Below are 26,206 nucleotides of genomic sequence, written 5' to 3' on the forward strand. Positions count from 1 at the left end.
GTATGTTTTTAAATTCCAAGATGAAAAATGGTCTTCTTTTTTTTTTCCCTACCTATTAATCACAAGCAAACCTCACAGATGTTTCTTGAAATATCTTCCTCTTTATTTCCTGTCTTTTTACTTCTTTAATATTGTTTTACAGGTAAACTGTATCTTGGAGGCCTTTGGACATGCTAAGACACCCTTAAATTATTTTTCCAGCTGTTTTATAAAGTATTTTGAACTACAGTTTTGTGAGAGAAAAAAAACATTAATTGCAGGTAAATATCATTTAATCTGTAAATTTTAATGTCACGCTCAGAGTGTTAAATCAGAGATCCCAGTGTGCCATGCACAGAATTGGACAGCAATAGCTTCAAAGTACACAAAAGAGGCCAAGGGGTCTAGGGAGTGTCAGAGAAACAGCTTTCACAGCCTGTGAATTGATCACTTGTCAGGAGTGAGCAGTGCCCTGTTCTAAGCAACCACAAGGTGGCAGGGAAAGACAAGAAACAAATTGACAACAGCAATTCCTCATATTTCCCAGGAGGTCACGTTTCAGTTTATTTCACAGATCAACAAACTGAGAGAGCTGTGTAGTGCAACACTGTGAAGTAAGAGTGAAACAGGGATTAAGTTGTTAAACTGTGCATTTGTATCTAGTATTGTATTGGGTATTTTAAGTATCCATTAAATTAGTGAGTAATATAATCTGTTTAGTAAAAAAAAAAAAAAAAAAAAAAAAAAAAAAAAAAAAAAAAAAAAAAAAAAAAAAACCAACCCCAAGAACAAGTATATTATGTAATAGTGAATTTAGAAATAATTTATTACAGATGAGAGCTTTTTTTAAAACAACTAGGAACCATATTGTTTATTCTTCTTAGCAGCAAGATAGTGTGAAATTTGTTCCTGCTTTAGGAGTAAGTATGAGTCTTCTAATCCCTAGTAAGCATTCATTAATTTAAAGAAAAAAAAATACAAGAAAATTGATCAGAGTTTCAGTTTGATTCTGAAAGTTCTCTCTTCAAAAGCAGTCAGAGAGAGCTTTCATTTCTGGTCCACATAGGTCATCATAAAGCTACTCACTGTCAAAGCAAGGTATGTCTGCAGAAATAACTACACAGTTTCCTACTTACACTGTTCCTGGATAGAGAAGCTGTATGGCAAGATACACTTTTGTTCCAAGTAAATTAGATTCTGTTAGATAAGCATTTCCAAATCTACCCTTTTTTTAATAATTTTAAATGTGTTCATGCTTTCTGAAGAGTTTCCTAAAAAAATTCTTTGGAAATAGTTCCAATCACATTTTCTTGAGACAGTTCACTATACTTTAGAAAATAGATAGTTTCTTCACAGGAAATGTCACACAAGGGAAATTACTAACACTTTTTTTCTGGTTTGTTTTATAATGAGTGTAAGATAATTGCAAAGGAAATTCAAAACTAAACATGTGTGATTTTGTTTTTCATTTATAAGCTCTTGTGGGAGGAATGCAAAATTAAATATACATTAGCATGGACTGAAGAGCATCTTAGTTCAGTTTGTAAAAATAAACCTCAATCGCTTAAGCTAAAATTTTATAGACCCTTTGTATTGTACATATTTAATTTTAGTATATTGTGTCTGCAGGGATATGAGTTTATGAACAGCTTTACTCAGAACTGACAGTTTAATTCATAGCCACTGCCTGTGACAGGATCAGTTAAACAGGTTCTTGTGTCAGTTTTGTGGTACACTAATTCTGTGGTTTTGTGATTCTCAAGCCATAGGCATCAAATGAGAAAATGAAGGGGTAGTCAGGTCAATTAAAAAATATAAAGAAATTACATATCTACCCTACTATTCCCCAATTATTTAGGAATTGAATCGATTATTCTTACCAACTCTAAGGTTGGCTAAAATTACATAATTTACAGTCAAGAGAGACAAGCCTTGCTACAGCAGTAGAAATGCGTTTTATATTTCTGAGATTTGCAATTGATCCTGCTGTTTGATTTGCATCATAGGTGTTGCCATTTCTCAGCCACTGCTAAGCACCATATCTGAATGAAATTGTCCCAGGTTTACACTACCATAAATGAGAAAAGAATAATACATGTTGTCTTTGGCAGGTTTAAATTCCACCCAGGCATACTTTGTATTTATTTGCAAGATCATTTGCAGCAGTATTTACTGTGTTACAGTATTTTAACATAAATGAATAATTTAAATATGCAAAGCACCTGATTTTGATGAGCCATCAATTTATAACTCATTGATACTAATGGGGCTAAATATGTCTGATTTGTAAACAAAAGCCCAAGTGACACTAGACTGCTTCCATCAAAGGGTTTAGGTAGTTTAAACTCCTCCACAGATAGATATTACAGGTGGAGATCCAGAACAATTTGCTAAGGCAGGGATATGCAAAGTACGTGTGCACACTTTTATTGCAGAGGGCAAGCCCAAGGTGGCACTACTTGCGTTTTGAGTGGACACCAGTGAAGTTTGTGACAGCTGCTTTTCATGCTGAAGTTCTTTTAGGCCCTGGAAATGCTCTGACTTTTATCACAAGGATTATTCTTCTAGCAGAAAGTACAGCATATCTAAAAACCAGAAATGTTCCCCATAATTTTCATCATTAGATTGGATTTGTTCTTTGGCATAAATTGTATTTATGCCACAATGATTTGAAAACAAGGATGGAGAGTTTTAGTGTGGTTCTACTTAAAGCCAGTACAGATATCTGAACAGATTTTATGTAACAAAAGGTTTTGTTAGAACAAACACTTAGAATAAACTACAGGCCAGTGATTTCATTAAGTTGCTAAAATAAATTAAGAACTCAAAGACTGATCTTCTGACAAAAAAAAAGTATCATTCTGAGTGAATGATTAACTACCACTACATAATACTAGAAGACTGATTTTTTTTTTTTCCCCAGAATGGTCCTTCAGTTAAGTTGATATACTTCTTGAGGTGAAAATGAATGTCTCTATAAATTTCCTCAAATTACTCAGAAAGAAACTTAGGAGAAAAAAGTCTGAAAAACCTATTGCCCAGATTTTCTGCTTTGCTTTTCAGGCATTGATTTTCTCAATCTTCACTTTTTGAAAAGCAAGAACTGATTTTTTTTTTTTTTTAGTTACATTGAAAAGGACTGACAAATGTTTTTTTGTCTTTACAAATAGCTGTGTTTAGGACAGCATGTTTTTGAGAAGGAGCAATGTAGTTTCTAAGAATGCATAGCTGAAAGACAGATTTCACTGGCCATATTTTTAATACATAATCTGCTTGCTGACTCTGTAGCTGCTGAGTAGATCAAGTGAGCTGTAAAGGGTAGTATGAATTCGTTTGTGCCTGTAAGCACAATTACCATTGCATAAAAACTACAGACTTTGCTTTGGAACTTTATAAATTTTCTCCCTTTTATTTCACACATAGATTAACACACATATTTCACTTTGCAGAAAAGCCTACTACCACAAAAATTTTCTTTATGACTCTTAGCACTATTAAGATGATGCTCTGTTTGATTCTTGCTGATTGGAAGCTTGGCTTTTCTTAACAGCTCTTCCCACTGCTGGAGATGCTAGTTGAGATGGAATGTATTTAGCCTTATTAAAGTGCAGGTGACTTGAAGTACTTGGAAAGGGCTGAATTAATTTGTGTCATCTGAATAAGTGATGTTGCTCATCATTAAAGTTAAATGATAGATGACCTTTGGTAACATTTTTCCTGCTTGTATTAATCAATGAATGTTAAAAACACCTGAAGTGGTAGTTATAAAAGCCTTAGTGAAGAATACTGCACACAAAAATGTGATTAAAGATTTGCAGTGAACTCTTTTCAAATTAATAGATGGTTGGATTAGTTTTACTGTGAAATAAGTTACAAGCACAATAAAAGATGGAAATCATCCTTCAGGTTCATCTATTCTGTTTTACCCTGTAGAAATGACAGCCAGGTAATGATTGATTCTGATGAAAGTGTGTGTCTGGGCCAGTCCTGCCATGATTGCATTGCTTCAATTTATAATGTGTTGCAAAGTTACTGGAGCCAGAAACACACATGATTTCCCAAGTGTGCCTTTCTACTTCCCGTACAGGTTTGGGTTTTTTAGTTTTTTCTGTAGTGTAGCAGCAGAGGATTAGATGGATGATACACAATTTCTCATAATATTGATTCCATAATAGCAGTTCACTACTACATTTTGTAGGATGATTAAATGGGCCAGATCATGTTTCCGTGCTTCAGAAAGTCAGATGTACAACTCCTCTCTGTCAGTCCTACTGTCTCTTAGCCAGAGTCCCAGGCATGGTTCTGGTTGCCAGCACATGTCAGGACATGTCTGTGCTGTTACACAAAGAAAGCGTAGAGGATGTCCCTGGCTAATGTACCACTGACCTTCTGTACTCCTTAACTGGGATGTGTCCAGGATGGTTTGGCCTGTGCAGAGTAGTTCTTTGAGAGCCTGCATAGTTGACAGAATTTAGCTGCTGAGGCTTTTCTCAAAACAGTATGTTCAAGATTCACCCATTTCATTTCTCTCCCATCTACACTGTCTTTCAGCAGTATTCTCAAAGGCTGTGTTCCCTCATATACACAACTTCAAGTAAGCTCAGGTTTGCTGTGTTTATTTCAACAGCATAAACAGAAACATAAAGAACTTCAAAAGATAAGTGGAATTTAAAATAAAATGACCAGACAAATACAGATGACACAGCAATAACCTAGCAGAGGACATTAGCAATTTTATGGTGACAGGAACTGACATTCTGCCTGCTGGTCTAATGCCTCATTAGGCTGATGCAACTACCTCTGATACACACTCTCATTCACCAAATTGTTTCACTTTGCATTAGGAAACACCTTTGAGTCCAAAACTTGTTCTGAAAATATTGTTTTAATCCAAGCCAGCATAAAAAAAGTAAAAAAAATCAGAAAAATTCTAAAAAGACATGAGTGGCATGCATTTAGAGAGCATACTTGCTGTGCTGCAGAATGCAGGTACCAATATTTACAATGACTATATGTTCAAGAACTACTTCCAGTTCATGAAGAAAGGAGTCATGAATGAGTTGGTTGAAAGCCAGGCTGTGGGAAACAATAGTTTAATATTCTTATCTGCTTACTGGGTTCAAAAATATAGGTCCTCTGTTGCTAAGAAGAAGTGCACCTCATGCTCTAAACTCAAGAGCCCTTTCCACGGCAAGGATGCTTACAAAGACTCTGTGAAAGCTCTGCCATACTGCAGATATTGAAAAGCCTAGAGGTGCAGCAAAATGGATTGTGTCCATGTGGTGGAGGTGCTCAGTTGTGTGTGAAGAGAAGTGCTTTTGGTCTTTGCACCACAGCTAGTATTTAAGTAATGAGATAAATTATGCCAGCAGCTGGGTAAATGGGAACTGGGATTAGGTTCCCACTTACCAGAAAGGCCCTGACCTCTAGCTGCAGTTGGACATTCCCTTGTTCTCTTAGTCTCTTGCATCTGGAACCACATGGTGATGTAGTCCCAGGGGAGAGCTCAAGAGTAGCCTGCCCAAAACAGTGAATAGCCCTCTGTCTCTTCATGGTTATCTCTAAAATGCCTATTATCTTCTGAACAGATAAATCAATCTGAGAGCTCAATATTTCCTTTGCTTCTGTGCTTTGACTCTTACAGAATCTTAGTGGGCCTGAGGTTATGTATGATCCTGTAAGCTGTTTTTCTGTAGGCAAATATCACTCAGATTCATCCTCCTTCACCTTCTTCCCCAGACTGCTGATTCACATGGCTTCTCATTTATTCAGGTCATCATAGCCCTTCTGAGATACCCATGTTTCCCCAGGCTCAGGTCAGTGAGCTTGTTGAGAACCTGTTCTGCAGAGGATTTGTCTCTTTGTAGCCATCTAGAAGCTAGGTGCTTAATCTAAATCGATGTTCTTGATTACCAGCAGAGAGAGAAGAAATGCTTCCAAGTGTGTTTTTTAAATAGGTCTTGAATCTCTCTTCCATCTTTCTGTTTAGAAGGACAGCATAGATGCCAGTGCTCAGATGGCTGCGTTTTGGTGAGATGACTAATAGCTTGTCTCTTAGAAAGTCTTGCCAAATACAGCAACTGTTACAAATCAACATCAGTATCTTCAAAACTAAGTAATTTTGGTGGTAATATCAAACAGTAAGTAAGTGTGGCAATATGTTTGTTTCACCAATTCTAATGGAATTAGGGTTTTGTATATGATTTGTGTAGAAAACCATGGGAGTATAAATGGTAATACATTTTATATGCTCCCCACAGATAATTTTTTAAGAAACATTGTTTATTATTAACTGTTACAATGGTAAATGGTTTAAGACATTTAAGTTTAGAACAATCAGTATAATGATGATTTTATGTGTTTGTTTCTTAATCAGCTAGGATTTATACATACATGTTGGAGAAGTCTCGTGTCGTTATCCAGCCTCTCAACCAGAGTAATTTTCATGTTTTTTACTTGATGATGGATGGATTGTCTGCTGAAGAAAAATACACCCTGTACCTCAGTAATTTATCTGCACACAGGTAGGAAAACAACTTTATATTTAGTATTAATTGTTTTTTATATTAATTTCTCTCTGCTGTTGAGGTCCTTCTTCCAATAGTTAAAATTTTTCTAACTTTTGAATGAGTTCTGAAATTATTTATTATGGAGCACTGGCTCATAAGGATTTAGTTCTGAAGTACATATATAGTCTCTTAACAAGATCAGAGTTTTATATCCATTAATATTGTTGCCTTAAATGAGAAAGATAAATTTATTAGCTATTTTTCTGTCTTCTGTGGGCTAGAGTAGGTCTATTGTTTTGGTTTTTCCCTGGTGAAAATTTTGTTTCTTAAGGTAAAAACTGTTTTATTTATTTATAATTTTCTTATGGAATATGTTGATTTTGATGAAATGTCACTTAATGTAACTGATATCTCCATTTTCATTTTGATACTTTATATATAATTCATAAGAAAAAACAGAAACAAAAGTTTTGACTGCTTTGAACCCAAGGATAGGGTTCAACACCCAGCACCTAAAATTATGTCTTTCTGTATGACTCCACATGAGCTGGTTGTCTTGGCTCCCATTTGCAATCAAAGGAGATTGAGTCCCTGCTCAGCTATACAAAGACTTACAAATGTTGTTCAGCTCATCCAAAGCACACAGCTATATCTGTCTTCATAAAGTGTGCTGATTGCGTCGCCTTTAATAGTAAGAGCTTAAATATAAAGAGCTGAATATAGACACCCAAATGTAGCATGTCTAAGGCTTAATATACTCCAAATGTTTACTCTAGGAGGAGGTTTTGGGTTTTTTCAGGAAATTTTGTGATTATCTCAGAATTTATTAATTCTGACTGTTTTAGAATGAAAAAATATTCCTCCCTTAGCTAATTTGCATTTTATTCTTCAGTCTTTTCTATGCGTTACTGAAATGAGAGAAGGCTATTTAGTATTAATTATCTTCTCCTAAACTGACTACCTTTAAAATGAGTATAATGAGTCACTGTAAAACCTATACTAATTAAAATTATGTAAGAAGAATGTTTTCAGGTTTTCATATCTAAACATTTTTCCCATGGATATTTTTTTCTCAACTTTTTCATTTTCCACTCTGGCTAGTTACTTGAATAAAATAGCAGTTCAAGATTTAGGACCTGTAAATAGAAAGACGCCACATTAATTTTTGTGGAGAAAAGCTTGATTGATTATGACTTTTTTCTTAGATGGAAGTCTTCTGACTACCATTGTTTGGTAATGTTTTAAGCTGTTACCATTTCTGTATTATACAGAATGGCACATAGCACTAGCTCTGAAGAAATGTCAAGTTAAATTCTTGTGCTAAAAGTGATTCATTTCGAAGCAGGGAGAAGATGAGTTAAATTCCATATTTTAAATTGTTTGAGGACTTTGAAGACCAAAAGTATTCTAAGTTCCCGATGATTACTTTATTTCTCTTCTATCATTAGTTGTTTGGAAGCACTCATTTTGTTCAGAAAATGAAACAGTTTGAAGTCCCTTTGCAAGAAGCTCAGACAGAGGAACTTAGTGTAAACCTCAATAATTAGATTTACATGAACAAAGCTTTATCTGATAAGATATCTGATAATCATCCGAAAAGAACAAAATAATATTTCTAAGTAGATGTCTGAACATTGCAGTACCAAAGCTTTAGAAGTAATTTATAGTGGAGTATTTGCATAAACCTGCTTTTATCAATAAAGCTTTTCTTTGCCTATGTAGAGTAGATTGTATCTTGCATTATTGAGAGTGTTTGGGCCAAATTTTTCTTACCTTAAACTCCTGAGTGCAGTACTTCATTGAGCTAGATCTTTCTCAGCTGATAAAGTTAAATTAGGGATGAATTTCTACTGCATCAAACTTACTCATGAATCAGGAAGGCAGGATCTGGCCTCTTTTATAAGCTCATTATTTCTGGCTTAGTAAAATTTTGCTGAGATCACATAATTCTGGTAACATCCATAAGTGATTTTTAAATGTTTTCTTTGAACAAGTGTAATCTTGATTCAAATAGTAAAATTAACTAGATAACAGGCCTTTTAAAACTTTTGGCAGGTTGTTTCTGCCCAGTTGTTTTTTTGACAATTTTTCTGTTCCTCTTCACATTGCTTAATATTGCATTTTTATGTAGAAGATTCAACAATCTTAGTAAATAATGGCTATTAAGATCACAAAGTAACACAATTTTAACATTGTTTTCTTAAGGCATTGCAATGTAAAAAATAAGATTTAGCGTGGATTTTTTAATTTTTATTTTAGATAAAAGTACCTCAAAGATTTAAAATAATTTTGTCAACATGATGCTGCAAAAGATGAGATGTAGATTGTGTTTTATGTAATATATAATCCTAGACTGAGAGTTAATGTAAGTTGCTTAAAGGGGAAATCCCTCCCTTTTGGAATCACTAAGAATCTCTGTAAGGCTGGGTGTCACCCCATCATCATGGGGAAGTTGTTTGGTTGTAAATCTCTGCTGTTTGGTGCTGTCCTGAGAGGGAGCTTGAGCTCAGAATCTTAAATATGTGTTCTTGCAAGCATTGTATTTGCTAAGGCATCGTGTGAAGACAAATAGCTGCACACTTTCTGTTGAGCCTACCTACAACTAGGATCTTAAAAGTAGCAAGAGTTTAATCTACACAGGGAAGGATTTGAATGAATACATCTCCCATCATATCTGCATGTGGATCATGATGGATAAAGACAGAAGTAATTGCTGTAAGGTAAGATCGTTTTTCAAGATTGAGCAAGGGAAGCATGTCAGAAATGAAGAGAGAGTCTCAAAAGGGGAAGTAGAGGCTTTTTGATTGACAACTACTCCTGTGTGTTCATTATATTCGGAAACTGATTTTTATCAGCAGATGGTTGATTGAAAACTTCCAAAATTTCTATTAATTTACTGTGTTTCAAGAACTCTAGGACTTTTTATCTTGGTGATGATAATTATGTGTAATACAGAGACATTCGCAATTTGAAATTATATTCCCAATTTGCTCTTGATTTGCTCTGGATTACATTTTTTTTTTTTTTTCTGGGTGCAGATTACAGTCCACGACTGTAAGCAGTACTTTTGTGGTCTCTGAAGTTTAGCCTCACAAAAAAAGCATGTACTAGCTTTTCTAGCACATTTAGCTTTGCCTCATAGTTACAGTAGGTGCTAACTTAGTGATGAATCTTGCAACCAAGGTGAAACAGAGAATAGTAAGAGAAGTGACAGTGGTGATAGATCAATTTGTAAATGATCTTCAACGCCAGTGAAGAAAGGATTGGAAACAAAAGGAAAGATCATAGCAATAGGAAAGAAAGTATTTTGGGAAAATCTTCCAGAAAATAAGAAGAAAATCCTGCTTTTGTTGCTTTGGGCCAACTGCTTCATATTCGTATTTCTATTTCAAAGCTGCTACAATATAAGAATGTCATTATGTAATATTTATATTTAAGATACTCAAACATACTGTTATTAAAATCATATCTTTACATTTGTATATTTATATTTAAAAATATAGCTTAAGGCCACTTAACTCAAGAAAATTATTTCAGAAAAGATGGTAGGTTTGAGAACTGTTCAACTTGATACCATTTTCAGTTTAAATAAGGTTCCTACATCCCCTAATTCATTGTACTGTAAAAACAAGTGAATAACTTCAAGCGGAGGAAAATGTTATATACACATTCATGCAAGCTGAACTGTGGTCAGGGCATGCACTTTTTTTATTTGCATTATCAAACTGCTGTTCCCAGATGTGTAAAACTTTCCTTTCTCCCATAGAACAATGTTGTGCACTGCACTGTGTGTTCTCTCTACCTGTGATGTTTCTCACAGCCCTAAAAAAGTAGTGAAACTCTGCTGCAACAACAGATGTAGATCAGTTCATGGAACTGAGGTACCTTCTTTTACAGTTTTTCGGTGCAGGTGCCCTCTTCACTCTCAATAAGAAAACTTGAATTTAATATATAAAGAAGTAATTTTAGTAAAGCGGTTGATTTTTTTGTTAAAGTCTAAACTAAATTGAATCTTGATCACTGAGGAAATACTTTCCCATTCTATATTATAAGACTGGTCTTCAAAAAAAAAGGCTTAAAAATTAGTGTGGTGGAGTGAATGAAGTAGAAAGATCCCAGTAAAGAGAGCCTTACATATGATTTTTTTTTTGTGTTTCCAGTCATCATCTTTTCTAACAAGCAATAATACAATGTGTTCAAAATAATGATTATTCTAGTAATATACATATTGATCCCCACTCCTCCTTTCTCTTACATATAAGAGCCCAAGATGTGAATTTTCAAGACTGTGAGTAGCCAGTTAGCACAATTTCCTCTTTTCAATAGACTCAGGTGGCAGTCTCTCTATTTTCTAACTTTTGTAGATATGGATCATGAAGACACTGAACATTTCCATACCTTTCCTCTTCCTTTTCTTTCCTTGTATCTTTAGATGCCTTTTTTTTTTCCATCCGTTTGATTGCGTTGTCATTTAAAGCGCAAGAGAAAGAAATTATAATAATCTTGAAACTCCCAGTTTTTCATACTTGTGGTATTTCTCCATAAACCTTGCTGTAGTAGTCCAACAGTAAATTCATAAAGAAAAGTTGTAGGGGTTTGGTGGTTTTTTTTGGTTGGTTTTTTTTTGTTTGTTTTGTTGTTGTTTGGTTTTTTTTTTTTTTTGTTATTTGGGGTTGTTACTTTTATTTTGCGGCTTGTTTTTATATTTGGGGTTTTTGTTTTGTTTTGTTGGTTGGTGTTTTTTTTTTGTTTGTGTGTGTGTTTGTGTGTGTGTTTTCTTATTTTTAAATTTTCCCCACCTAATCAGATAAATAGGCATTTTAGGAATGTTCCAGTCCTCTGATGTTTCCATGCTTTTTCCTCATAGTCTAGCCAAGATATTTTTTTCTTATGCATATTGACTTTTTTTAAACTTTCAGTATGGCCACAAGCTCAGTTCACAGAGGTGATTACACAGGACCATTCTGATCCCTTTGCTTCACAATTTGCTTGATGCTGATATCTGTGTATGATGACTAGAGGAAAATCTGGGCTTTGGACTTAAGTTACAAAATTAGGTAGATTTAAGTGTTTTGAATGGAACAGCTAGATCTGTAAGAGTTACATCAGATTCTCCCATCCTGCTGAAATGATAATTTCTATGGGAAGTGCCAAGTTATATCACTTTATCAAACTGCTGTTAGACATTGTGTGATGAAACTCAGCATAAGATAGTACCAAAATTCTGAGTCTCGCCCAAATAAAGCCTTAGTGTTGAGACTCCCTGGTTGAGGATCAACTTAGTTTTAAAATCTTGCTGACAGAAACTAAAGCTCTAGGCTATCAGGAAATTGGAATTAATTGTATTTAATTTTAGGAGAAGGGTAAAGGTCATACTCAGACGTTCCTCTGCTGTATTCCACTTTTGCATATGGGCAGTGTCAGCACAGGGGGAGAGGGAAGCTGTGGCAGGATATATTAGGATCACCATCACTGCACCTGAGTTGTCATGAAGATGAAATCCTTCTTCCAAAGAGACCTTCTTCTGAAGATTTCTTAAATTTAAAACAAGCATTGAAATTCTGGTAGAAAAAGTAAAGTTGTATTTTTTTGTTACTGTTTTGTACAGGTTTTCCTGTACTAACTTGATTACATGCAGCACATTCCTTTTCTCTAAAAATCTTGCATTTTAAGTACATTAACATTTATGAAATAATGAGTGATACTAGTAGTTCAAGCTGTGTACAGTAGCATGCCAAGAGAGCAAAGGGTACACACTTGACAATCAAAGAGCACACTTGACAATCTTTCTAAATAATGTGGTAGCATGAAGATGCAGTTTCAAACACAAGGAAGATTTCAAAAACAAGAGAGTTAGGTCTAAATTATTTTTGCTGGAATTTGTTTCAGTACAATAAGTGGATATGGATAGGTGAAACCCTTAATAAAATAGAAAATAGTTTGGGTTGTTTGTTGTTTCTTTGTTTTCTTAACTGCATGGTAGGAAATAATATAAAAAAATATAATCTTCCATCAATTTACATCTTCCTGATAAGATTTACTTATATTTCAGCTGTCTTGTGAAAAGCTTTAACTGTGAACATTTGTTTCTTGACTATCTTAATGCAATGCTACCATGAAAGTCAGATTTACAATGAGTAGTACTCTTTTAAGGGCAAGATTTGTACATTCTGAATGTAATGAGGCAATTCCATTTACTTAGGTTCTCAGCAAGGTCTGACAGCTAAACTAAACCAGGCTAGTTATCAGGGAGGTAATGGGGAGAGATATAAAGCAGATCTATTTTTCTGAGATTCTGGAGCAGATTTAAACTTGTTTCAGCGAGTTGAATATCTAAGTAATCTGGAATATTTTCAATGTCAAAAGAATTGTCTAAATTTTTATCTGTTGTCTTTTGTGCTTTGCTTGTTTACATTGCTGTTTACCATGTATTCTTCTCCTATCTACACTGTATTTACTGATGTCTGAATTTTAAAATTGTTTCTTTTTTGAGACTGAATCACCTTTACTGCATGTAGGTCATATGCATATTCCAACAAAATGTGCTTTCACATTGTTCTCTTTAATATTTTTCCCTATCCTCTTATAGGATAGAGGTTTCAGCCTCCAGTTCCCATTTATTTCAACTGGTAATAGTCTTTATCCCAGTGCTCCTGCCTTCTTCAGTTTTCCTTTGTTTTCCTCATTCATGCAGGTTTTCTGAGCAAATAGTGCCCATGAGTTTATTCAATTTGGTTTATTCTTTATGTAAGCAGGAATTGAACCAAAAGGAATGTTTATGTTTTTCTGAGGTTTTTTTTCCTTAGCCTCTTTTTCTTCTCTTATTCTTTCTTTGAAGGTCAGGCTCCATTAATCTCTTGGACCATGATCTTCAAGTGTCAGTTTTGATCTTTGCACTTCAGAGAAGGAAGTGTGTAGAGACAACACCAAATGACTGATGTGTGTGATTTGTTATGCTGGATAGTAATAATCATGACTAACTCAGTTTTATTGAGGATGGACAACAGAAACTATACTATATGTTGTATTAAGATACAGCTTCATGTTTCAAAGTGATATTGATTGACTAGAACTAATATTATCTAATTCTAATATAGCATTTCACAATACGTATTTTCAGATGTATCTGAGATTAAAAAATAGAATGGAGTGTAAGTTTGGAGATTTTTTTTTCATTCAATATTGATTTCTAAAAAAGAATATTCGAAAATATTGATTTTTTTACTCTGTGGTCTAATTAATCTCATTTTACTTATTTGTGTACTTGAGTTCTGTTCAGCTAACTTTTAGGCTTAGTCTCATATTTTAGGTTTAGACTGCCATATTTTTATGAAAACTAGATGGAACCCAAAGGAGCCTATTAGTATACAGTAGCTAAGGTTTTTTTGGTGCTTTTTAGCAGGGGAATTATGATGACTGGACCATCATGAAGATGGTCCAGACTAAATCTTCCTACTTAAGATCATCACTGTGCATGTTAATATTCAGGAAATAACTGACAATAATGTCAGTGTTAAAGTTAATATAAAGTTTGTTTCTGAAAATTGACTACCTTTCCTCTATCTCAAACCCCCTTTTTGTGAGAAATTTGTCGATAGTTGTGTCCTACAAGATACATTACTAGGAGTTTGGCACTGCAATTGCAGAATATATAATCAGGATCACATCTTAGGTTTTTGAAAAAAACCTGAAATGTTATTTATCTGCTTTATTTTGCAAATTAAGTGGTTATTTTTCTATTTGCAAATACCTACATCTCATACATAAGGTATACCTCTATATTATTAATTTTATTTTACAATGTTTGTTTTGAGTATCTGGCTGTGCAGTTGTTTTAAGTGGTTCATCGTGAATTCAGGGTTAGTTACATACACACCTACACACTTGCATTCTAATTACATGTCAATATATCCAAAGCATTTTTCTTCTTGAAAGCAGAAACAACTTAGCTTTGGATTTTAATGAGTAATTTATTTATTCCAGTTTCGACATTAGCAGCTTTTAATATTACTGTTTTATTCCCAAAGGATACTTTAAAAAATTATACCACCAGAGATGTTTAACAATCACTAACTTACTTGAAATTCAAGAAGAATTTTTATTTAGCAAGGTAAAGGTAGTAAAATTGCTCTGAGACAGCTCAGGGTCTTTGTCTGAGGTCCCAAGTGTAATTGTTATTTGTCTGGCTTTTGGAATAAATGCTGTAGAAATTCTGCTTTGTTCAAGAGTGCAAATCTGAAACTCATATTCCTTTGGGTATTTTCTTTCATTTGATGTTAACAATCCCCTTTTCATTGTATTACTCTTCATATATATTGATTAACTAGTGGCAGAGGATGTTCAGTCCTCCACTGGCAGACTCTGAGAGGCAAAGAAATCATTCATTTTGATTACCTCTCTTTTCAACAATTTTTTTTCTCTCCATCATAACTCTAACTAGCTGAACCTGTAAAACTATGTGTAAATGAACACATGATGTTTTCTCAGGAATTAATTTTACATTTATAGTGGTACAGTGGAGTCAAGGCACTCTTCTTTGTATTTCTGTGTTTTCCTAAATGAACTCAGATATATGATAATATTTGGTAAATTACATTCCCTTGGTGTCAGTTTGGAATAGAAAAGATTGCATCAGACCATATAAAAGTGCTCTGGATTTTGCCTTTTTATTGCTTTAGTCAGTTTACTTTTGCATGTTTAGTTTTATTCCACAAACTTGCATTTGCATCATTTGACTAGCATTGATACCATTTGATATTTATTTGATTTAGAGAGTTTTGTATTTCTTGGTTTTTTTTTGGTATGGTATAGAAATAGGTGCAGAAAATAGGAGAAGAATACTCTGTCTTTCATGTCCATGACATGGCATGAAAGATGAAGAATAGGAGGCAAGAAAAAAATTGCAATCCATTTAATTCAAAATAAAGAAACAAACTTGGTAATTAAGAGCAGTGGGATGTTTAGAGTCTACTGAACACATCTGTCTTAATTTTAGCAGAAAACTATACATACAATAAAACATTGTTTAGAATAAATTTCTTTAAATGGGGAAAGCAAGTGCAAAAATAAACATAACATGTACCAGATGATTCTCCAATTTGTTCTGAATTCTGTTGATGAGTATCTTACACCTTAAAGTTCCTGGGCCAAGTTCAACCTTTTGTTAGAAAAAAGAGAAATCTCCAGAGGGCTATGAAAATTATATATATTCCGGTTAAATTTGATCCTCTGTTGAAGAAATTAAGTCCTGACTGTTTAAGCAGCCCACCAGTGTTTCATGTCAGTCAGAAAATGGATGTAGCTCCGAGAGGTGAAATTGCCAAAGAAAGCCTGGCTTGAAAGTAGATGTGATTACTCACATAAATGGTGAAAAAGTTAATTTGGCTTTTACTTTAAGTACAAAATATGTCTCTCCACTTTACTAGGTGGCTAATCATCTCATATGTGGAGGGAGATTCAGTGGATTCAGCTCCTGAAACCACTTAGCTATTACATTACATAAATCTAGTGTGATAACACAGTTCTGCAATTTATGTTTCAAAAGTCACTCTTAGAATCGTTTTGATACAGTTACTGTAGATGAATTTCCAGTCAGGATTAGGTGTTTCAGAAATTGTTATAGACATACAGAACCCCAGTCACTGAACCCAGCTCATCTCAGTGTTAGATCTAGTAGAGCTGATACCTCTTCACTGTTATTTGAACTTGCTGCCTTCACTCAGCTCCCTGTATTGCCATGTATTTTTCATTGCACTGGTAGCCAGGTCTCTCTAGGAAAGTCAGGCAAGGTCAACTCAAAGTGTAGCATAGTTTTCTTCCTCTAGTTTTTTCATTAATCATAACTCAAAATTACCACTATTCTGAGGTTAAACCTGATTATGTGAGATTAGTGCCATTTACAATTTCCATTTACTGATTTCCACAGTATTTTCTGAAGTTAGTTACTGAAACTGAGTTTTGTCTAAAGTCTACAGGTAACTAATTAAAATTTTCTGAATATGCTAGTTGAGTGCTAATGACCAGAGGATGTCAGGATCTTAGTTTTGTACAGCTCCTAAGAATGGCAACTCTATCAGTCTGGCTTCTGAATTTATTTTATGCAATATAATGTGGGACAGAATGGTCTGTGAATTTCTTTTAATGAATCACCCATCACCCAGATGATCTTTGGAACTTTTTAATTCTGTGAATAGGTCTTGTCTGTATCCAGTTAGCTTATGACACATCTCTTGGAATCATGACACAGAGTGTACATATATATGTAAAACGCACACATATATTAGCCTGTTGAACCAGGAAAAGCTGTATTTTTACCCGACCTGAGCAAATGGAGCTCTGGATCAGACAAGGAGACACATTGGGGAGAGTTGAATAGGTCCAGAGTGTTAAAAGTTTCTGGATTTTGGATTCAATGATCTTAAAGACCTTTACCAGCCTAATGATTCTCTGATCTGTGGCTTGTCTGTGATAATAAGCCCTATATTTGTCTGATTGTAAGTTTAAACATTTCTTGAACAGTACCACTATGGGTGAGAAAAATTATTAGAACAGATGCAGTTTGTACAAAGAGAGATGCAAATCAAGAAAGCATTCTGAAATAAAAAACTTACTACGAATTTTCTGCTGACTATGATGATAGGAAAATGTGCTGAAACAATGTAGAAATACCATTTGACCAACAAACTGTATTTGTAATCATAATTGTAGAGAAGTGTAATATATGGCTTCTGACAACTGCTGGCACCTTCTGATTTCTACTTTAACCTTTGTGAGATTTTAACCAAATCAAATCATTAAATGGATAGGAATCAGTTTACCAGGCTGGCATTACAGCTTGGTATTAAACCTACACAGTAATTGCAGTATTTATTTTGATGCTGGTACACTGACACCAGTTTTGTGTTTTGTTTTCAATGGAGAAGAGGATTATGAAGACTAAGAAAAGTGCTAACTAACCACTGGTAAAAATAGGTCTGTGGCCTTTCACTGTAAATAATTGAAATAGGAAAATAAGTTATTTAATAGAATAATTTTGTTGAAAAACAATTGGAGACTATCCTCTGTCATTAGAATTTTGAAGCTTTGATTAAAAACCATAGAAAATCTGTATGACCCTTCTTTGTTATAAATATTGCCACTCTGATCTAGTGGCTGGCACCCCTGCCCATAGCAGGGGAGTTGATACTAGATGGTTTTTAAGGTCCCTGCCAACCCAAGCCTTTCAATAATGATGATGATTCTATGTATTTTTTTATTTAAATCATTGTTCACTTGACTTTATTTTTTATCACTTTTCTGTCTCAAATAAAGATGTATTAACACTGGCACTGCCTAGAGATTGTCCTAGTATTTCTGAGTATTTCTTTGTGAATGCTTCTGTATAACTCATAACTCATGTCTTTGGGTTTAGAGACATCATATTCACTATCAGACATATATCTGTACTTCCTTGTAGCTGCAGTCCTTCCCCCATTTGTATCATGCTGTCTGACATTCCTTTCCCACTATATTTTCAGATCTATTTTGTACATTTTCCACATTTCAGACCTAATCTCCTGTTTGAACAGGGCTCCAAAATCAGGTAGCAATTAGGAGGAATGGAGCAGCATGTATTAAAATGTGTCCTGTGATGAACTGAACTTCAGTGAGTATGTTATGGAATTAGGTTGGCCTCTAAGACAAAACTAGAACAAATGGGAACATCTCAAATTCTTTGGTTATGTAGTTGATTCTGGAGCCTGTTTTTTAAACATGCAATTGCAATCCTCTCCAATCTATTCCCATTCCTGCTTCCCATATATCTTAGGAGGGAAAGGACTAGTTTAAAGCATAATTTATTCTGTGATCATCTTTCTTCTCAGTTTATTTTTATTACCTTTTAAAATTGTATTTGTTTTCATTTTTGTTAGAAAGGAATGTATTTGAATGAAACCTAGCTTTGCAATCCCTATGTGTAAATGCCGTGTGGATTTTAGCACTAAGACCCAGTAGGAAGTCTCTTTGTCCTATTTTGACACACAAACAATGAAAGTACTCTAAATCTTCAAATGTGCTTTTGGAAGGCCAGTTTATACAGTATTTTATACAGTATAAGGTCAATGTACCTTCAGCACCTAAGTAACTTGCTTAGATGTAACCCTTCAATTGAGACCTTGGTGTGCAATCTCTGAGGTTTACTTCAGGTTTGCTGAGCTTCTGTGTCCTTGGTGCCTCATGAGAGGCAAAGGAGGACACTGCAGGGGATTTAATGTTAGAAGTATTTCATTTGTGACCTTTCATCTAGCATGATTTTATTGGGAGGCCTGAAAAGATATGAGAAAAACAGGTACATACACCCATCTTGTTCACATTTTGGACTGTCCTGGAATGCATTTGGGACAAAAATGGGTCCTGAGGCAGGGGGGCAAAGCTGTGAGCATAGGAAAGCAGATGGCAGTTCTCCATTACTGAACCCTGTGTCCAACATCACGTAGCCTGGTGGCTGTGTGAAAAGCAGAACACTCTTACATTAAAGGAGTAGCAGTTGTTGATTGTGGATTGGTGATTTCTAAATAGATAACATATATAAATACACATGAATTTGCTCCATTTATAGTTGCAAGGAGAATATTCTTGCTTTGTAGAAAAAAGTTTCAATAAAGTTTGGTACTGCACCAAATCATATATGTGTAGTGTATGATACTTGCTTAGCCCATGAAAGGTGAATTATCATTTTTGATTAATCAATTAATTTTATTAATACTTCTAAGAAGAAATTTAATTCATGAGTAAATTATATATATATATATATATATATTTCCCAGTATTTCAAATGTTGCCTAGTGTCTTGGGGGAGCCTTACCTTCTATTTTTAACCAAGTAAAATTGCTTTAAATGGATTTTACTGTTCACAATGATTTGTTTAATATACACATCTGAATACACATGGTCATACCTGCATATACAGGAAGAAAAGTGTTTCTCGTAAATCAGCTTATCTGAAATTGATTTCTGCACTGCAATCAGTGGTAATATGAAATAATTTTGAAGCATATTATCAGTATTTTAACTGGATATTGATGGAAGTTATAAGCAGGTTTCCTAAGCACTTTTTATAGTTTGGATCAGATACTGTGGCTCTTAACACAGTAAGCTTTATTTAATGAATCAGCATTTGAAACTAGCAAGTGCTGGTGGAGAAATGCCTTTGAGGCACATAAACTTCATGACATCTGCTTGATAACCAATGCCAAAGTCTGAACACAGAAATACAAAATTGCTTTTAGTTGTAGGAGCAAAGTTCAAACAATTTTTGAAGCATTTCAGGAAGTAGATTGGACCAGTTTGCACTTGCATGCAGACTGGCTTACTGTTTTTACATCTTCAGCAATGCTTATTATTTGCTACTTTTTCACGACCATCAACATTATGCTCCTTATTTCATGTATATTAAGCTTCAAAATTATACTTTTAGAGTGGTAGTTCACAGATCTTGTGATTCTGTCCTGTAAAATATCTCAATCATGAGTCAGACAAACAGTTCAAGGTATACTGTCTGTATTAATTCTTGTGTTACCATCAGACGTGTGAAAATTTCTATTTTGAGTCACTTCTATTGCACATTTATTTTTTTCTTTAATGGAATAATTCTAAATTTATGGTTTTGTGTGATTTTAGGAACAGGATGCTTGAGTCTCTGATTTCAACCTATTCCACAAGATTATTGATATAATTAGGAAAAAAAACCAAACATAGCTGATTGAAGCCTACCAACATTTAGCATTTTGAGGCTGAAGACTGATATGTATTTCTTTGCTTTCCTTTTCAGTATATCCGCTGTCTGTAAAACTCATTTACTTCATAGTACACATAGTCCTTCTTACAGAATTATTTGAAATTTAATTTTATAAAATATCAAGGCAAAACTACTTATTGGATAACACATGAGCTTTCTGCGCTAAATCCAGCTTACAAAACACATACATAACTTGTAATTTTGTTAGTTTAGAAAACTAAAAATAAAAGCTGTGTTCTGGCTGTCATCAAATCTGTCTACAGTGTGTAGTTAATTAATATTATGCTGATACCTTACCTCTTGACATAAACAAAGCTATTCAGATTTTTTTAAGTGCTGTTTTTGGTACTTTATTGCGTGAGTTATGAGAAATATGTGCATTTAAATGATAAGCAGTAACTCCAGCTCAGTGCTACAGGGTAACAAGGTTCAAAGGGTATAAAATTTGTTCAGATTCTAATATGTTTAAAAACTGGGGACAAAGGGGGAAAAAAAGCAATAATACATGCCCTTTTTCCCTGAGGAAAAAAGCCAGAAGCTATTCATTATCATGTTCTGGAAATGTCATTTACTTCATTGATGTCAACTGTTTTGCTTTGTCTTTATCTCATTCCTGTTTACATATCAAACAGTGCTAAGTGCAAAGCAGCTTTTCCTCACTAAGCAGAATACATTGTCCTCCCGTATTCACATTGAGATATTTAAAGAAATAAAAAGCTTTGTTGAAATTTCTTACTCTGTGAGTTTGTAGGTATGGTAGAGATTAGTGGAATTTATTTTTGAAAGGTAATGGCTTGTTTTTATATACTCAATACCCTTCATCCCAGCAGTTTTGAAGGCATTTTCTAAAACATATGTAGAACTATGAAGTCATTAATTTTCCATCAGTCCAAACAATCCTAAAATTTAATTATACCTAAATTGCATCTTGGGATTTAGTAAGTAGTCACAGGAATAGCTAAACTCTTACAAAAATTTAATGTATTTCAGCGAAATACTTCACAAATATTTAATATGAGGGAAGTAAACTGACCTAGTTGTAAGAAAAGTGGTTTTTAAATGCTTATATTTTGTATGTAACTAACCCATATCTGAGATGTTATGATTTCTATGTGAAACTAAAGTAAAATTAACGGATCTGGTAATGTTGAATTTTTACTGATGACCATTGTGCTTAATCAGGACTACTACCCTGAACTGGATGGGAAGGAGGAATGGGGACTGCAAAGGAAAAAGCCATACGCCTTTCACATGATTGTGCAAGTACATGGTTCATTGGGCAGCACTAATAAGGGGAAGGAAGGGATTTAGCTTGTTAATCCATGCTTCTTAATACAATGTCACATTAAATGACACCCACAACATGCATATCGATTGTGTTAGAGCTGGAACCTGATTATGAAATACCGCTCCATCCTCCTGTGACATTAGCTCTCTCGAGAATTTTCAAGCAACAAAGCATCAACTAATGAAGATTTTGTAATAATGTTCGGTTTAGACTTTATATAATGACAAGTAGAGCTGAAAGATAAGTCTGTGTGGCTGATTGTGAAGTGTATCAGAGACTCCCCAGATGGTGTTGAGCAAAAAGTGCCATGGTTGTGTTGGGGCACGTTCATGTAAGCTAAATAGCTAAATATTGTGTTTTCTGCACTATGCCTAGGTCATACAGTTCAGGAATGTTTGTGTATCTTTGGAATCTTCATTGCATAGAGTAGAAATAAGTGTAAGATAACATAATTAAGGCCTAAAAATTATGTAAGCAATGCTTGGGGCAGCTTAAAGTCTAGGTCGCCAGTGCCACTTATTTCATCCAGACTCACACCCCTCAGTCTGCCTTTCCTCCTTTCTCAGTGAACCAGAGCTCAACAGAGGGTGTTCACCTATAACTTCCAGTTATTGATATTTATTTTGATACTGAGATTCAATGGAAATCAGTGGGACAAAGCATGGGTTTGAAGTTAGTTACACAGAAGTGTTTTGCTGAATTGGGACAATTTACAGTGGTGAAATAATTCATTATTCTACTTCACAGTGCTTGTAAACCTGACAAGAAAAGAAACCAACTTCTTGTTTCTCCAGTGGCAGAAAATCACTATATATGATGTCATGGTGGGCATGGTCTGTGTCTGTTTTTGGAACAAGCATTTTATAGCAGTTGGCACTGAGAGCACACTTGTCCATTCTTTTTAATGACACATTTTAATTAAGGTCAAGCTGTAAGAAAAGGCTTTACAGCATTGGAATAAAATGAATGTTTCCAGTAGGTATTCTTGAATCCATTCCATCTGTCTGATGTGCTCTTCTCTGAGCTATGGGCACAGTATTTCCTAGCAGTTGCCTTTAAAGCTGACTTATAGAGAGGCTCATGCATAGCAAGTGACAAGTCAGTTCTATATCCTGCTTATCATCATGATTAGAAAGAATTTGGAGACCTCTGTGTGAGGGGAGATATATGCAGGAAATCATATCCAGGATGAAGATGATGTTTTGAATGTGCCTGGTTTAAATCTTATCTTCTAAATTTCTTTAACCAAACAGTACATAATGGTTTTGGAGAACTATTGCATGAGAGGTTTCCATAGGCTTACAGCATGATATAATAAAAAACATAAAAAACCAAAACACCCCAAACAAACAAACAAAAATACCAAACCAAAACAAACAACAGGAAAAAAAAAGGGGGGGTTTTTGTCTTAAAAGTTGGAAAAAAAACCTTCTGGCTTGTACAAATAAATACTAAGTATCACGATCTCAGTTTTAGGATTTTTCTTTTTTTTTTTAATATTTTATATATTTTGAAAACATTTTTAATATTTTGAATTTGTGAAAGAATATTATGGCTTTTATTTGTGTGTTATTTTTGTAAAAGAAATAAGAGCTTTATAGACAAAATCCAGAATTTCTGATTCACAACATGATCTGCAGAGGCTTGCACTGCCTAATCAATTATTGATAGAGAGATAGAGAGTCCTGTATTTAGTGATCAGTTTCTCTTGACCATTTATTCTTTGCTCCTTCTTGGAGCAAAGAATAATGTAAATTCTTTACCCATTTTTTACTCCTTTTAGCAAACAAAATATACTGTATTTTGTGTTCAATTGTGCTAGAGTAGGAGTTGATACTGTTCTATTTCTCTCCAGGTTAGTTATAGAGCTATCCTACTAAGAGCAGAAAAATTACAAGTGGGCAAGTGGATCAGCAGAAGAAAACACACCATAGAAGTTTTAATTCTTCACAGGAGCCAGTTGGCCAAGTGTCTCAAAAAAGAACAGATTATGACATACAGCTCTTCTCTTGCTTTTTTTTTTTTTAATTTTTTTCTTTTACCAACTAAAGGAATATAAATAGAGAAAAATAATATTTTCCTTTGCTCTTGGTTTTAAAAAGCCCTCCAGAGATCTGGTATACAATGGTCCAAGCCTTTGTATCAAGACAGGATCTACTGTGCAAACAGAGAGGTCCTTTGAAAATGTATTGCCTCGGCAGCACAAAAGAAAGAAAATATAACTGATTTGTGAGCTAATGCCAGGGCAGTTTCATCTGAGTTCGCAGTCATGTTCCCAGTTCTTATCAGGACCATGATTCTGTCATTCCCAGATCTTGAAAACTGTGATTTTTCTACCTCAAGATGGTATTTGGAATAAGCAAAGTTTTTGTTGTGACTTCCAGCACTATATTTTTTTTAACTTCATAAGTGAAAAGACATAAGAACTAAAGCCTAAGTTGATTTTATTTACTGTACACCTTTACCCAGAAGTCCAGTAGAATAAAGATCTTATCCTCCCTGAGTGATTATGTGGAAGAAAGGAATTTTATTCAGCCATCCTGGTAGCCTTTAATAAATAATTTCATGTGGAAGGTACAAACCATTTACCATCTAGATAAAAAATCAAGCTAAGATGTAGTTACTTGGAGATGTGGTAGTCATAGCATGTGTCCTGACAATTATTTTGATCCAGCTAACGTTGGATATTTTCATCAATTCCAAGAGTTTGGTCCTGTGCCCCCTTAAAAAATCCAGGTATTTTGAAGGAATTTAAAAAAAAAATCTTAAAAGAGGTTTTATTTGGTTTCTAGCTAAAAGTGTCTGGAAATTTTCTGATGATAAATTTGGAATATCTTTTTTTTTTTTAATTTGCAGTTAATTTCTATAAAATTTGAGTTTTCTAAACTTTTAAAAAAGTAAGATTATTTAGAACTTGTTGTCAAAATATTTGTTTTCAAGATCAGAAGAAATTTTCCTCCTCATAAAATAATAGTGCAGTGCTTTTTAACTACTAGGTAGACTAATGGAAAAGGTTTCTTAACTGAGACGAAGAGCAGAAATATTATTTTCCTTTTTGACTCATCCTTTGGTAGGAGTTCGGTGTTTAAGACTGGTCTGATTTTAGAACCCTGTCATCCCTTCAGATATTGAACAATGTAAATTTCTGATCAAATTTTACTCCTCATTAGATATCTTATCTGTAGTCAATTTTTGCGTTTTAGGGACTATTTAAAGGTCAATGTAATGTCTGCAACAATTAAAGACCTATATTTGCTTCTTGTGCCACCTTTCTGGGGCCAAAATTACCGATACTACATGTGATAAAAAACAAAACAAAACAAAAAATGCCAATTTATCTGAGAAATAAATTTAATGTGTTTCATAGAATCACAGAATTATTCATTTTGGCAGGGACTTCAGGGGGTCTTTACTGTACTGCCTGCTCCAAGCAGGACCAGCTGGCAGATCAGATCCGGTTGTTCAGAGCTTTGTTGAATCTTGAAAACCTCCAGGTATATTCCTCCAGGCTGTGTAAATTGTTTTCTTTGTAATCTCTTTCTCACTCTCAAGAAGAATGCACTCTTTGCCCTTAAGTCTATTTTCTGATACATTTTTGCTGTTGCTTTCCTCTGGGTTTTACTGATCCTGACTTTCCTGAAATGGGATGCCCCAAATAAAACAGAGTAGTGCAGTTCAAGCTTTAACCATGCTAAGTATTTTATGACTCCTATGTTGGCCTATGCAAATAAGGGTGTTATATATAATGATTAATTTTTTGCATTATCAAGGCATACTTGACTCTCATTTAGTTTATACTAGATGCTGTTCTGATGATCCACTGCCTAATCAGCCTTACCTGCCTTGAATTTATACATTCAGTTATCCTATTGTCATATTCTATAATTGTTTGCTATTGAATTGTATCTTTTTAATAAGTCATTTCCGTTAGGCCTAATTCCTGGACAAATTATGCTTTCATCTGATCTCTGTCACTTTTTGTGAACAATAAAGCAGGATACTCTTATTCAACTCCTTGCAGTTTTGGTAGTTTGATTTTGGTTGGGTTGTTTTTCTGGGTGTCTTTTGGTATTAAAGATATGTCCTCTGTTGCTAATCTGAGCACAGATCGTTCTGAGTATAAACAATTAGAAAATGAAGATTTTTGCCTGTAACCTGAGGGTTTTTTTACTGAAGATCTTGACTGTGGTTGTTGAAATCCTTATTACCACAAGCAGCATTTACTTCACCATCATCTATAAAGTTTCAAGACTTTTTTGTACTGATTTTATACTGTTTCCCTTATGTCAAACCTGGTATAGCCTAGAAAGCTGTACAACAAAATGGAGGTGTGTCAGCACTCATCCTCCATCAGGAAAGGACTCAAGTGAGAAGCAACTAGATGCTAGCTTACAAACAACGCCAATTCTCTTTTTAAATTGTAGGGATTTATCCTAAAATTTTACAGTGACTTGAACCACCTAATGATATAATCCTACCAAGAGTTCTTTTAATTATTCATGAAAAGATGTATTTACTTCAGGAAATTCCTCAGAAAAGCAGTGTCCATCTGACAAACTCATGGTTCATCTTCAATTGAAACCCAATTCTAACAGTCCAGACAAAAGGGAATTTCTGGTGAATTGGTCGCAACCTACGAATTTCTTTCAGACAGTT

At 34.4% G+C, this 26,206-nt stretch overlaps 1 protein-coding gene across 8 annotated transcripts in view; it reads left to right on the forward strand.

Moving 5' to 3' along the window:
* MYO16 (myosin XVI) overlaps positions 1-26,206 on the forward strand; it is a 366,678-nt gene that overhangs the window by 208,136 nt on the left and 132,336 nt on the right. For all 8 annotated transcript variants that reach the window (XM_068180129.1, XM_068180127.1, XM_068180124.1 and 5 more), the window contains 2 exons: positions 143-260; positions 6,356-6,503. In XM_068180129.1, the coding sequence (XP_068036230.1) occupies positions 143-260; positions 6,356-6,503 (266 nt within the window). The remainder of the gene's footprint in view (positions 1-142; positions 261-6,355; positions 6,504-26,206) is intronic.

The sequence above is a fragment of the Anomalospiza imberbis genome, chromosome 2 (genome assembly GCF_031753505.1).
Source record: "Anomalospiza imberbis isolate Cuckoo-Finch-1a 21T00152 chromosome 2, ASM3175350v1, whole genome shotgun sequence".
NCBI lineage: Eukaryota > Metazoa > Chordata > Aves > Passeriformes > Viduidae > Anomalospiza > Anomalospiza imberbis.